At 41.7% G+C, this 14,097-nt stretch overlaps 1 protein-coding gene across 1 annotated transcript; it reads right to left on the bottom strand.

The window, feature by feature from the left end:
• Positions 1–11,945: 11,945 nt before the first annotated feature.
• On the bottom strand, positions 11,946–13,704 carry LOC100771383 (the record flags this gene model as incomplete). Its single annotated transcript, XM_027389701.1, is given in 11 exon segments — positions 11,946–12,261; positions 12,263–12,424; positions 12,426–12,510; positions 12,513–12,874; positions 12,876–12,915; positions 12,918–13,175; positions 13,178–13,267; positions 13,270–13,331; positions 13,333–13,507; positions 13,510–13,653; positions 13,656–13,704. Coding segments are annotated over 11 exon segments (1,743 nt in total), but the record flags the coding sequence as incomplete, so codon positions are not given.
• Positions 13,705–14,097: the final 393 nt, after the last annotated feature.

Raw genomic sequence — 14,097 nt, 5'->3', positions numbered from 1 at the left:
CTGGCCCTCCCTCAGTTGCCATATCTCTGTGATCTCCCACCCTTTGTCTTGCAGCACAGTGGGAAGGCCTCTGTGATGTTCTCTGACTACTGGAGTTTCTGAGAATGAGGTCGCTATGGAGTCTCCATGACCTGGGAGGATTAATCACTGGAAGGAACCTGAAAACAAGCTGAACCTTCAGTCCAGGAGAATTTTGACCCAGACCATTGTCTTTTTGCTTCATTCAGTTCTTAAAAAAACAAAATCACTTACTATCCCCATACAGCTACAATACAGTTGCCTTCTCTGTTGTAATTTTTCTATTCCTTTGAGGTGGGCATTTTCAACTCAACTACTTCAGGTTCGTATTAGCTAGTACACATTATATAAATTTGCATGTTTTCATCCCTCTGTTGCATGCTTTTTGTCTGTCTGTTGTCAGACAAAATATTGGCAAACTTAAAGGCTGGGATTTTGTAATACAGGAAAGAATTTCCTTTCCCTCTACAACTTCAAATGGATAAAAGCGAGAAAACACATCTCCTCTCCCTAAGTTTCTGCTAGATGCAGCTAAAGCCAACAGCATGACCTGCCATGACTTCCCACTTTTCTTCTCCAGCCTTCCTGCACAAAAGGGCCTCAATTACCCACTTGGGATGCAGCCCAAGAACCAAAGGAAGTCTCTTTCATCCCCAGCACTGTGGAAAGGTTGCCTTGACAGACCACAATGCACCATGCTTTCTCTTTTCTGTTCAGGGAGTGTCATTTCCCTCCTGACTCCTGACCTAGTGAGAGAGCTTTGGAAGGATGAAAGCAACTTCAGAGTGAGTGAGGTAGGAACAGGGCATGGAGCTACATTGCCTGATCACCAGAGAAGAGGAGGTGGGGGAGCAGTGTTGGTGGGGTGGGGTGGGGGAGGCAGGGCAACCCTTAACTTGCCTGGCTGGTATCTTGGTTTGGGTGTGTGGGAAACAGGCCAGGAATCGCATTTCATGAAGAAAATGAAAAAAAAAATACCCTTGCAGCCATTGAGAGAAAATAGGTATCATCCTATTCTCCATAAAAAAGAGAACTTGGATGAAGACATGCATGCCAGGGAAGACTGGCTTGAAAACTGACAGACCAAAGCCCTGTGTTCACCTTTGCTTTTTCTGGGTATCTTCCTGAAAACCCTGGACACACACACACACACACACACACACACACACACACACACACACACAAAGTGTTTTTCTCAAAGTTTGAATTGTTGTTTCAGAGTAATGTCTCCATTTTGTTTTGATTTCCTCTTGTTCTCTTCTTATATTTTATGGTCTTATTTTATTTTAAGCTCATTTTAAAATGGGGTCTTACGTAGTCTGGGTGGTCTTAAACTTGCCATGTAGCCAAAAAGGTCCTTAAACTGCTGATCCTCTGGTCGGAGTTACAGGTATGTGATACCAGAGTTACATTTTGTTGTTGTTATTGTGACAGTGGCAATGGTTGGTTGGTTGGTTTTCTATATCCTGTTTATGAGCTCAGATTCCAAGAAGCAGCTTAGTTTCTGCCAGCCTGCATGTTTGTCCTTCTTTCCTTCCTGTCTTCGTTGGTGTTCTATTGCTGTGAAGAGACACATAGCCACAGCCTCTCTTATAAAGGAACATATTTAATTAGGGCTGGGTTATAGTTTCAGAGGTTCAGTCCATTGTTGTCATGGTAGGAAGCATGGCTGCATGCAGGAAGACATGCTCCTGGAGAGGGAGCTGAGAGTTCTACATTCAGATCATCAGGCAGCAGGAAGAAGAGAGACCCTGGGCCTGGCATGAGCATTCAAAACCCAAAGCTCACCTCCAGTGACAACAAGGCCATACCCACCCCAACTACCCACATCTACTCCATACCTCCTAATTCCTGACAAGTAGCACCACTCCCTAATGTCTGAGAAATCAAATATATGAGCCCATGGGAACCATTCCTATTCAAACCACCACACCTTCCTTCCTTCTTCCTTCCTTCCTTCCTTCCTTCCTTCCTTCCTTCCTTCCCTCCCTCCCTCCTTTGACTTGGTAAGTGTGTTACTCTATTAATTGTGATCTTTTGACTCAGTCTTCATCAGTACACTACTCTAAGAAGTGGATAATTTGATGTCTTATCTCAAATGCCAAATATTATCTCCAGATATGCAATGAAAGTAAGATTGGAGCTCTTAATGTTTGTCTTTATACTGCTCTTTCTCAGATGGGCTTTCAGGTAATTGGGCAGTAAAAAACAAACAGACAAGAAAGTTCCCAACCAACTAACAGTAAAAGAATCCTATTACAATAAATCTTGCCACCAAAAGCCGCTGAGCCCCACTGCCACATGTGCGCTTTATGCCAGCTGCCCACCCGAGTTAGGGCCCAAATGAATACACAGAAACTTGTATTAGGTTCAAAGCTGCTTGGCCAATGACTAGGATTCCTCATCTGTTAGCTCAGTCTCAATTATCATAAATCTATATATTTTATAAGACTTATCGGATGCCTTATTGGCGTCCCTCCTCGCCGGTGGATCACATTGTGCCGCTGGAGCAGGAGCGGAGGGGGAAAAAGGGACCCTTCCTGTTTCTCCTTATTTAAATATGAGCCTCCTTGCTATGTCACTTCCTGCCTGAATCACCACTTCTCTACTACATTTCCCAGAATCCTCTTTGACTCCTAGTCCTGCCTAATTTGCCATTTCATTGGCCAAGCAGAACTTTATTAAACAATCAATAAGGTAAACATACACAGAAGTACTTCCCCCATAATCTCCTCTTTTCTGTCTAAAATAAAAGGATAACTTATCTTTTATAATAACTGAAGAAAACTATAACCATAACTATCTGTCTTCAACTCTATCAAAGACCACAGAAGGGAACTATATAAACTCTAGAATTGACAGGACATCTTGCTACCTGGACAGTCACCCAAAGTTCCTCTGTAACAATGGGGCATCCATCTTCAGCCCATAGGCCACAGTGTGTCTGGCACACTTCTCCATTTCAACAGGAACCCTTCAGTACTGTCTTGTTTGTAAGTTCAGCAGTTACTTTCTTGTGGGTCCTGCATGTCTAGTTTATACAGCAACAAACAGTCCAGGCAAGAGCAGTTTCTTGCCCAAATGGCTAATCTTGCCATGTTGAAAGCAAGCTCCATAACGAGTTTCTTCGATGCCCATCCTCCTTTCTGATGTAATTGGTGTGCCAGGAGCAGTTGTGTCTCACTGCCAAGAAAAACCCTAAACCATTTAAATGCCATATTTCTGTAGGTCTTTGAAAGGTTTGAAGAATACCTATCCATCTCAAATACATCTCTGTATATCTAGAAAACCTAACTAACCTAATTATAAGATCTGACTATTATAGGTAAAAGATCTGTATAAACACAATAAGGTAAAAAATCTGTATAAACACAATACCTAAATAAGAGGGGACATATACTAATCACAAAATTGACCTTAATGTTGTATCAATAAATGAAAATCTATACCAATGCAAAGTATTCATTCCTATATCCTATTCCCCTTTTCTTTCTTTAAAAAGAGATTGACTATGCTCATTATCATTTATAACTAACCCCATTTAAATAAAAACAAAATTTATAAACAATATTTGGGGATTTGGGCATTGTTTCTTCTAAACTGCTTCCTGCTGATTGGGAGTGATGTTCATATATCATGGGGATCATGATAAAACATAGAAACCTGACCAAGTCCTTGTTTTTGTAGTCTGTAAGGCTGTATCGTCTCACCTTCAGGGGTCTTGCTTGATCAAACCATATTAGTCTGGAAGGAATCCATAGCTTTTCATTTTCTGTGGAAATACAAACAAAACCTTTATTTCTAAGTAGCCTGTCCTTAAACTTAAATTTTGAAGTTAGAGAATTTTTAAAATGTATAAGTTGGATTAATTTAGCAGCATTTATAATCAAATGTATTTTAGCAGCAGTAATTCTTTCCTTGGCAATCAAACAAGTTAAAGACAACAATATGGCATAGAGTATCCAGATTCTCTGTGTATTTTCCATCTTTTTTTAATTTTTTTATATTTTTTTATTAATTCAAGTTAGGGAACAGGCTTGTTTCACATGTAAGTCCCTTCTCCCTCTCCCTCTCCTCACCCCCATCTCTCCTCCCCCACCCCCAACCTACCCCCCACCCCATCCACCCACCACTCCCCAGGTAGGGTAGGGCCCTCAACAGGGGCTCTGCAAAGTCCACCAAATCTTCCTGTGCTGGGCCTAGGCCCTTCCCCATGTGTCCAGAGCCATATTTTCCATCTTTATGTAGCTTTTTTATTACTTAAGTCTTATTTTTACTTTCTTTTGTTTCTGTCCCCCCCCCAGGGTTTCTCTGTGGAAATATGCCTGCCTCTGCTCCCTTCTCTCACAAGCCTACATATACTTTTAAACGCAGTGTAAACCTTTAGAGTTTTTCTTTATCTGATCTGTCTTCATCATGTCTGTAGTGCCGAGTCCAACGCCCAAGAGCACCGAGAGGGCACAAGCGTATGGAAGCTGCTCCGATGCCTCTCAGCGGCCCGACAGGGCAGGCTGTGGAGGCAGGTCTCCCTCTTTCTCTGGAAACCTTGGGGCATGGGGTCATCCCGTTCACTGACACCATTCTGTTACAATAAATCTTTCCTCCAAAAGCCGCCGAGCCCCATTGCCACATGTGCGCTTTATGCCAGCCGCCTGCCTGAGTTAGGGCCCAAATGAATACACAGAAACTTGTATTAGGTACAATGCTGCTTGGCCAATGACTAGGATTCTTATCTGTTAGCTCAGTCTTAATTATCATAAATCTATATATTTTATAAGACTTATCTTATCGGATGCCTTATTGGCATCCCTCCTTGCCGGTGGATCACATCCTCCTGCTGGAGGAGGAAGGGGAAAAAAGGGACCCTTCCTTTTTCTCCTTCTTAAATATGAGTCTCCTTGCTATGTCACTTCCTGCCTGAATCACCGCTTCTCTACTACATTTCCCAGAATCCTCTTTGACTCCTAGTCCTGCCTAACTTGCCGTTTCATTGACCAAGCAGAACTTTATTAAACAATCAATAAGATAAACATACACAGAAGTACTTCCCCCATCAGAATCCTCCACAAAAGTCTCAGTAAGAGGCATTGAGGGACAATGCAGAACAGTAGAAAATGTCTTCCAGTTGTCTAACCTCTAAAAATAGGCCCCAGATGACCTTTTCACTGCAATAGGCAGGACAGTTCAGCTGTGTCTGGCTTGAAACCAGGGAGGCTTCACCACCGTCCTGCATTTCTCAATCTCAATCTCCTCTTCATAGGTTAGCTCTATGATGGGACATGCCAGACTGGACAGGAAAAAGCCCAGGAGACCTCAACTCTACACAAAGAACTGTAGGCCACTAACAGAAGCTGGAACAGGAGAGGTGGTCTTATCCAGGGAAGAGCACACTGATAGGTTGTCCAGTGCCAAATGGTCAGCTCTGAAAGCATACATACAAGTAATATCATAAAGGTCAAGTAGGTTATATTTAGTAATATATATGTACATACATATATTCACAAAATAACAACTAGTGAATAAAGAGGGCATGAATTTGAAGGAGAGTGAGTAGGGGTATATGACAGGGTTTGGAGGAAGTGATGGGAGAAGAATAATATTATATAATCTGAAATAAACATCTTCCAGATATTTATGTACTAGAATAGATATGTTAGGTACTAAGTATTTATGGCAAAGTCAGAAGCAAATTATAGGCGTTTATTTTTGGCATGGAGCAGTATAGCATCAGATTGCTTAGGAAAAGTCAATGCAATCTTCAAAAACACAGCAGGAAAACAAGGAAGGAAAGGCTTGCATTGTTTTAGGTACTCATGTTAAGACTGACAAAATAAATAAATCTGGCTATTCAACCTGAAACTGATAGTTAAAGCTGTCACCTGCATAATCTACTCTGCCTTTCTACAGTTGTGGGTCACCTAAGACTTAATGGCATTCCAGTTAGACCATTTACAGATGCAGTCAGCTTAATCAGGCATGGGAGAGGTCTGGGGAGGAGTTGGCAGGAGTTCACAGGATTCATGAACATGTCAGATAGGAAGAGAATCTAACAAGGATGATAAATACATTGGGGTGCCTGCTCCAGAGATCTCAAGGCTTCTGCTGACTTGCTTCCTCTTCCTTGGCAAAGTTGGGGTCAGAGTTGAGAGTTACTCATCTATTAGGTATTTGTGGTAAGTACTTGTCTATGTGATGTCTTTGGGTGTCCCAGGTAATGCCTCAAGGAATTCTCTCTCTCTCTCTCTCTCTCTCTCTCTCTCTCTCTCTCTCTCTCTCTGTGTGTGTGTCTCTGTCTTTCTCTCTCTGTGTGTGGGTGTGTGCATTGGGCACTCCTTTTATTTTTTTCCATCTCCATCAGGAATAGGAATTTCAACCAACTAGAAAGGACACTGCTAATCCACTTCGGGTAAGCCTCAGTTCGTGCAAGCTTGGTTGACTTTCAAGGTCCCTCTTTCAAAAAGGCAAGAGCTAAGCCACTCAGACAATTGCTATGAGACGTCTGTGAACTGCTTTAGATGTCCACAGTTTCTGCCTTGAGTGTAGTAATGAATTTGGATAATGAAAAAAATCAATCAATCAATCAATCAATCAATCAATAATTTTAAGTAAAACAAAGGAAAGTGAGGGGATTAACAATGAGCAGGCAGGAATGATGGAAGTGCCAACATGGGCTGGCAGCCCCTCAGAGAAGGCTTGATCTCTAGATAAGCATCACTTAAACTCTGGAGCTAAGAGACTTTCAGATAGAGGAAAGGAAGCATGAAGGTTGCCAGCAGGATGGCATTGTGCAGGTTTGGGACACAGAAGGTCTTGGAGAACGAGCACAGGGAATGGGATAAGAATAAAGAGGTGGGACCTACAGCCTCCCTAACAGGAGACAGGACTTCATTTAAAGTGGAATGTAATGTCCAATCAGCTTTCAACAGGGAAGAGTCAACATTTCCCTTCTTCTCTGTCTGCTCCACGGAGAGTGGGAAAGAGCATATGATGAAAATAAAAGACACAGATCCATTTCTTCCAAGTGAATAATATAAAGCACAAGTATTTTCCTTTTAATTTGATTCTGTATGTTCATATCAGCGGTGTTGGGTACGTCTACACTGTCGTATAAGCATCACTATTCCCCTCTCTAGAAAGTGTATGTCACCCAAACAGAACTACTCATTAAACCATAAGCCCCCAATCCTCTCTGTGTTGGATAACTTTATTGTCATCTTGACTGGATTTAGAATAATCATGGAAACATACCTCTCAGTGTGTTTACAAGGGTTTTCCAGAAAGTTTTGGCTGATCTGGGAAGACCCCCTCTGGAGTAGGCGGGGCCTTTGATGGAGGGCACTTATCTCTGTTTCTTCCTGTGTTCAGAGTAAGTTCTTTCTTACATTTAGATAGAAAGGAAATACAAATGAGAATTCCAGTACTTCCATCCGCTAGCCCTAAGGACTATCTTGCTTAACCCTAATGGAGTTCAGTGATTTTAAACTCCATGGAAAAATACAAATTTGTTGAATTAACTCTTTTACTTTTCAGTTCTTTTCCAGGTGTTTTTTTCAGGGCAATGTTGACTTGCTTTAGGTCTGCATTATGAGGTGCAAATTGTGTGAACTACTACAACCACATTTTATTTATTAACAATTCTAATGACCCTAATGAAGACAAAGAGTCTCATTAAACATGATTGAACGATTAGCTCTGACAACAAAGTTGATTATAAACCATTAATCAGTCAATACATTAATTACTCGTCCCTGGTGATATTCAAAGGTAGCAACAGACACCCTATTAATGCTGGAAACACTGGTGTGTCCACTAGTGGGAGGCACATTCAGACTGAGACACTGGTTAATGACCATGCATGCTAGAAGGGAGCGGCTGGCATTTTGTCCTGTGCTTCAGCCGATTCTGTTTTTGTTCATGACAGACAATACAGGCTTTCCGGGACTCACCAGCACAGTTCAATTATGGCTGAGATGTTAGGAAGAGGCACTCAGAATTCCTCTTTCGTAAGGTCTGTGTGTTCCACACACATCCTCTGGAGAGAGCCTGCCCTCAAGGCGGAAGCGGGGGAGAGTTTCAGATCTTTGATATTAGTTTTCTTTTTTTGCTAACCTACATGTATTCAGTTTGAATATTCAAGGGACTTGATTCTGAGAACCAAGGCGACATATCTGGACTGGCCTATCCCTGTTCGACCTATGTTTCTACAGGTGAAGCAGAAAGAAGCGTCTCCCGATTCAGTGATGTGGCAATGCCCAGGAGGCTCGAGGCGCCCATCCTACACTGCAGCCATCAGAATAATAGAGGGTGTTTCTGTGTCCCACTTTCCTCACTTGGTAAATCAGTGCAATCATGACAGATTACTGGGAGAAATGATTGATCTTTGCTCTAATTGAGAAAAGCTTCCTCCAAAGCACACCATGAAAGCATGTGTTTATATCCGTGTTTTAAAAGCGAGACCTTTCAAAGAGGGAGGTGGTAACTATACCGACAGCTGCTTTTCGATTTCTGAAACCATTGGAGAGGCATGGTATCATCTGATCGATCGGCATGAAAGCTATGTGACTTACAAGCAGCGGGGCTATTGTTTACTTTATAAAGAAAGACAGCGCCGCTCACAGAGGTTGATCCCACCTGGTTACAGCAGATCTAGACCCAAGGCTGGCGAGATCCAGCTGCTTGTTGAAGACTTCTTCACAAAATATTTGCTTGGGCCAGATGACTAAAGGTTAGGTTTCTGTTGTTTCAGTTATTAAAAATGAGAGCCAAAAGAATATTATGTCAGGCACAAGAATATTATGATGCTCTGAAATTATAGGAACCTTGAATTGTCTCTTGAACAAAAAAAATGGTAAATTTCAGTTGGGATATGACACCACACTACTTTACTGCATCACTGAAAGGATTTGGAGAGCTGGGGGAAAGGCAATGTACAGTGGTCCGGTGAAGAGTGGAGTCAGCTAACTGAACATCTAGGGATGCAGTCAATAAATGTTCACTTATGCTAATTTCATCCCTTGATTTAATGGTGATTCATTCCATACCAATGTTCCATGGCCAATTCACTAGATGTACAGGGTTTTTGTTGTTGTTGTTGTTGTTGGTAGTGATGATTACTTTTTTTTTTTGTAGCTTTCTTTCATGAAACTTTAGACCTTAAAAATAAAATAACAAAAAACAAAAAAATAAAATAAAATACAAAGTCACGCAAATATAAAGAATTAATTAGGATCAGGCTTGCAGTCTGTGCTATATAGATTTAAGTGACTCTTTCTGTATTTGGCATTATGTATGCCTAAGTCCCTATTGCCTGTGTTACCTGGCTGATTTACCATTACCCTCATTTTACATATGAGGAAACATGCAGATGTAATCTGGTCAAGCTTCATAGATCACCTAGTGTTTAAATTCAGTCTGGCTTGGCTCTTTTGGACCTGTGAGCAATTCCAAGCTCCTGCTAGTGTAAAAATCCTGCATATACAAAGAAGAATAGTGAGGCATCTACCCTAAGAGAACTGTTAAAATAATTCTTTTACTTGACTGTCCATTCAGTACGTAGCAAGCAATTGTTGTGGGCAAGATTCTTTTTCAGGTTCCAGGGAGATGATGGATTATAGATCAGTGATTCCTTAAGAAACCTAAGGTTTGCTAGGAAAGGCAAGAGAGGGCACAAGTGTTAGTTCCATGTACCCTTCTTGAAGTATGAACAAAATCTATGGGATGGAGGGAAGGTCTGCCTGGGGCATGTTTGTGATGTATCTGAAGAGACAGAGACATGGAGGCCCCATTTTAATTTCTAAAGGCTTATTTCTCAGACAGCTTGCTATCATTCCTAAAGAAGTCTCTGTCCACTTCTGTCTCTTAACTAAGTGTGGTCTCATAGTACAGGCAGAGGCTAACGGGCACAAGGCCCTGGCCACCACCTGTTACTGCACAGATGAGCAGCAGAGCAGTAGCTCTGGAAAGTGACTCAGCTACCTGCACTGGTCAGGGTCTTCACGCCTCCAGCCTCCCCTTAATCAAGACTTCTGCCAGCCAAACTGGGCCAAACCTTCAGACAGCAAAGCTGCTACAACCTCCAGCAAAAACTGGAAGCTTTCCTAGCAGTCTGCCATGAGCTTTCTAATCATCCTCTCTTGGGTGTCCACAGGTCCTCTGTCCCCTTGAGGGAATTTCTTGGCTTTGGTATCATTCTCTGACATCTGGGTCTTCTTTCGGTGGACAAACATTTTAAAGAAATCTTAATTTACAAACCAGGAGGGGCTTTAGCCTTTCTCACATGGTTCACTCTCATGCACTAAAGTATCTGTAAATTACACAAGCCAACCGAAGTTTCTTCCCCTAGATGTATAATTGTGGTTTGGCCTTTGCTAAAATGGGATTTTAATGTGTTTGCTCCAGTAAAAGTAAATGAAAAAAATGATGTTGAATATTACAATGGAATGTATATTTTTTCCTCTCTCTCAGTGGATATACTCAGTAAATGAGTTAAATATTTTAAATGTCTGAGAGGATTGACAAATGATGGCTCAGTTTATTTTATGAATAATTTCATGCTCTATATTATATTTCAGGAAAAGAATAAAATCACCTCTGTGGTATAATACTGTGGTATAAACACTTTGTTTCCCAGAAACTAGATAAAGTTTTCTAGTTATGTTTTTCTCATTATCCATTCTTACATTTTTATATTCGGGACAATTATATTCTGATGGAAGGTTACAAGTAATTATTCATCCACTAACTCAGGAAATTTACCTGCAATAAGGCTGGTGAGAGTAAGTACAAATATTAAAATTAGTAAACTTGATAATGTTCTAGGATCTAAATGTTCTAGGACATTGTTCTAGGAACTAAAGCCATTTGGCTTTAGTTCGTTCTTGTAAAGGGAGTATGATTTTGCATATGCCAAAAGAGCCTGCAGCCAGTACTTGAAATCCAACATTGACAAATTAACTCAGACATCTCTGGGCTTTGTGGCGTCCCCATGCAGAGTATCACACCTTATTAAAATGTCAACATAGTTTACAATGAACTTTTAGAGGCAACTGGTTATCTCCTTGAGGCATATATAATTAAACATAGCTATAATGGAAAACATTAATTATTTCTCTAAAACCAAATATCTGAAACAAAACTATAATTCCCATTTGGCAGAAGCCTAGAAGATATATTATTTAAGGTTCTCTAGAGGATCAGAACCTACAGAATGAATATTTCTCTCTATATAAAGGGAATTTCTTAGCATCACTTATAGGCTGTGGTCCAGCTAGTATGACAATGGCTGTCTACCAATGGAAGGTCCAAGAATCAGATAATTGTTCAAATCTATCAGGCTGGATTTCTCAGCCGGTCTTCAATATACACTGGAATCCTGCAGAAGTAGGCTCTGTGAGGGAATAAATGGACTTGCTAGTGAGAGCCAGAGCAAGCAGGCAAAGAGAGAGCCAGCTTCTTTCTCCATGTTTTTCTAGAGGTTGTCAGCCAGATTTAACGTGGATCTTCCCACCTCTAGAGATCTGGATTGAAGGTGCAACTTCCTATTTCAAATGATTCAATTAACAATATTCCTCCTAGGTGTGCCCAGCCATTTGAGTTTTAGTTAATTCCAGATACAGTGAAGTTGCCAACCAAAAGTAGCCATCAGATGTCCACCTCTTGTTAACTTGACACACAATCATATCTCCTTACATATATCATGATTAATTTCCAGATGAAAATAATAACTGGGTCATAATTATGCCTAACATTATATAACTGTCCCTCATAAATCACAAATACATTATAAATTTAGATTAGGCAGCAATGTCCCTTGAGGGACATTCTTTTAGTATCTCAAGCTTAAATATGGTAAGCACTCCTAATTGAAGTTACATTACATGATACAGAAATCAAGGAAAGAAAGCACAAAAGTCTGTACAAATACATTCTTAACAAAACATTACAGAAATACTCACGTCAGTTATAATCCGTGTCTGTAAGTGGTCACGTGGCCTTAGCTGGTATTTACATCTGCCCTCCTCTGCTACCCATTCTGTATTCCCTCCACCCTCAGCAAGCACCTCAGCAAGTCTTGGCTCTTTTCCTGGAGGAGTGACCCATACCTTCATTCCTGATGGGTCTGTGCCCTTTGTCATCACACCTGGATTAGGCTGTTATAGTTTCCCATTGACTTTAATCACAGGACATGGTAGATTCAAGAGATGCCCTAAAGGATTTCCTGCACTCCAGTCATGATCTTTCTTGAAGCAATCCAGTTTCCCCATGATAATCTGGATCAATCACCGGTCCTAAAACTGTTATTCGTTTCTTAACCTGTTGGCTTAAGGATATCTGAAGCCCAACATGGTCGTGGGAGGTCTGAGCTTTTACTCCAATAGGTTTGTTGTGTGTACTAGCAGGAGTGATTTACCTTCTGAAACAAAACTTCTAGGCCAGAAGAACTTAAGGTCATGGGAACAGGAAGCAAAATTTTTCCTACTGGGTCACGGGGTGGGGAGATATTTCTATTTCCTCCCCTGGATTCCAGGACTCATGGATCCTGGTTATGGGAGAAACTGTATCATATAGTGGATGCTGATCCAAAGGATATACTGCCTTTTAAGTATCCCTGCCCCAGAGTTCTAGGCTGCTGCCACCTAATTGGCGCTGTAATTGTGTCTTCAAACAGCCATTCCATCTTTCTATCAGGCTAGCTGCTTCAGGATGATGGGGAACATGTTAAAACCAGTGGATTCCATGGTCATGGGCCCGCTGTCACACTTACCTGGCTGTGACATGAGTTCCTTGGTCAGAAGCAACACCATGAAGGTGGCTAAGGCATTCTGTGAGTCCATGGATGGTGGTTTGGGCAGAAAAATAAGGTAAATCTATAACCCAAATAAGTATCTACTTCAGTAGGAAAAAGTGCTGTCCTTTCCATGGAAGAAGTGGTCCAACCTGCCACTAGGTTGCTAGCTGGTCACCCTGGGGAGTGATGCCATGTCTGGGGTTCAGTGTTGGTCTCTGCTGTTGGCAGATCTGGCACTCAGCAGCAGCTGTAGCCAGATCAGCCTTGGTGAGTAGCAGTCCATGTTGTCAGGCCCAAGTATAATCCCCAACTCTGCCACCATGGCTACTTTGTTCATGGGCCCATGGGGCAGAGACATAATGGTTAGGAAAAGAGTCTGACTGTCCACAGAATGGGTCATCATATCTACTTGATTGTTAAACTCCTCTTCAGCTGAAGTCACCTTTTGATGAGCATTTACAGGGACACAAGTATCTTCACATCCATCATCCATTTGGAGAGGTCTATCCACTTACTTCTTCCCCAGGTCTTTCTCACCAATTTTCCAATCATGCTCTTTCCAAGTCCCTGATCATCCAGCAAATCCATTGGCTGCAGCCCATGAGTCATTGAACAATCACACACATGGCCATTTCTCCTGAAAAACAAAATGTATGGCGATGTAGAGTGCTTGAAGTTCTACCCACTGTGGAGATTCTCTTCACTGGTATTGTTCAGGGTTGTCCCTGAAAGGGATGGCAGTGCTATAGCTGTCCATTTCTTGATGGTGCCTGCATAGCCTACAGAATCACCAGTAAAGCAGTCTCTAATATTCTCTTCCTTAGTCCCCTTACCATAGGGCATACCCGTGAGGGTATAGGTGTATGCTTGGCAGCAGACAGCATTGTAACAGGGATAGAAACAACTTTTGTGTGTGTGTGTGTGTGTGTGTGTGTGTGTGTGTAACTTGCTTGTGCCTTCATGAACATTTGATGATGGATTGCTGCTGTGCATGTCTTACTATAAGCTCATGATGAGTTGCTCGTGATGGCCATGTGGTGTCTCACTGGCCATGTGGTGTCCCTCTGTCAAATGTCCAGTTTCTACTAAGGTCCAATGTCAGGCGAAAAGCTGTCTCTCAATGGGAGAATAGTTGTCTACAGATGTCTTGCTCCAAAATCTCCAAGTTATCTTCTGTGACTTAACCACAGGTGCTGGCTAAGGGCTCCAAAAGCATCCCTACCTGCCACTGCCACCTCAAGCACAAAGTCTGTTGGATCTTGAGATCAAGAGCAGAAGGACTGCTTTTCTCC

The sequence above is a fragment of the Cricetulus griseus genome, assembly GCF_003668045.3.
Source record: "Cricetulus griseus strain 17A/GY chromosome 1 unlocalized genomic scaffold, alternate assembly CriGri-PICRH-1.0 chr1_0, whole genome shotgun sequence".
In the NCBI taxonomy this organism is placed as follows: domain Eukaryota; kingdom Metazoa; phylum Chordata; class Mammalia; order Rodentia; family Cricetidae; genus Cricetulus; species Cricetulus griseus.
The sequence above is the reverse complement of the archived record's forward strand: the minus strand, read 5'-3'. Positions and strand labels throughout refer to the sequence as shown.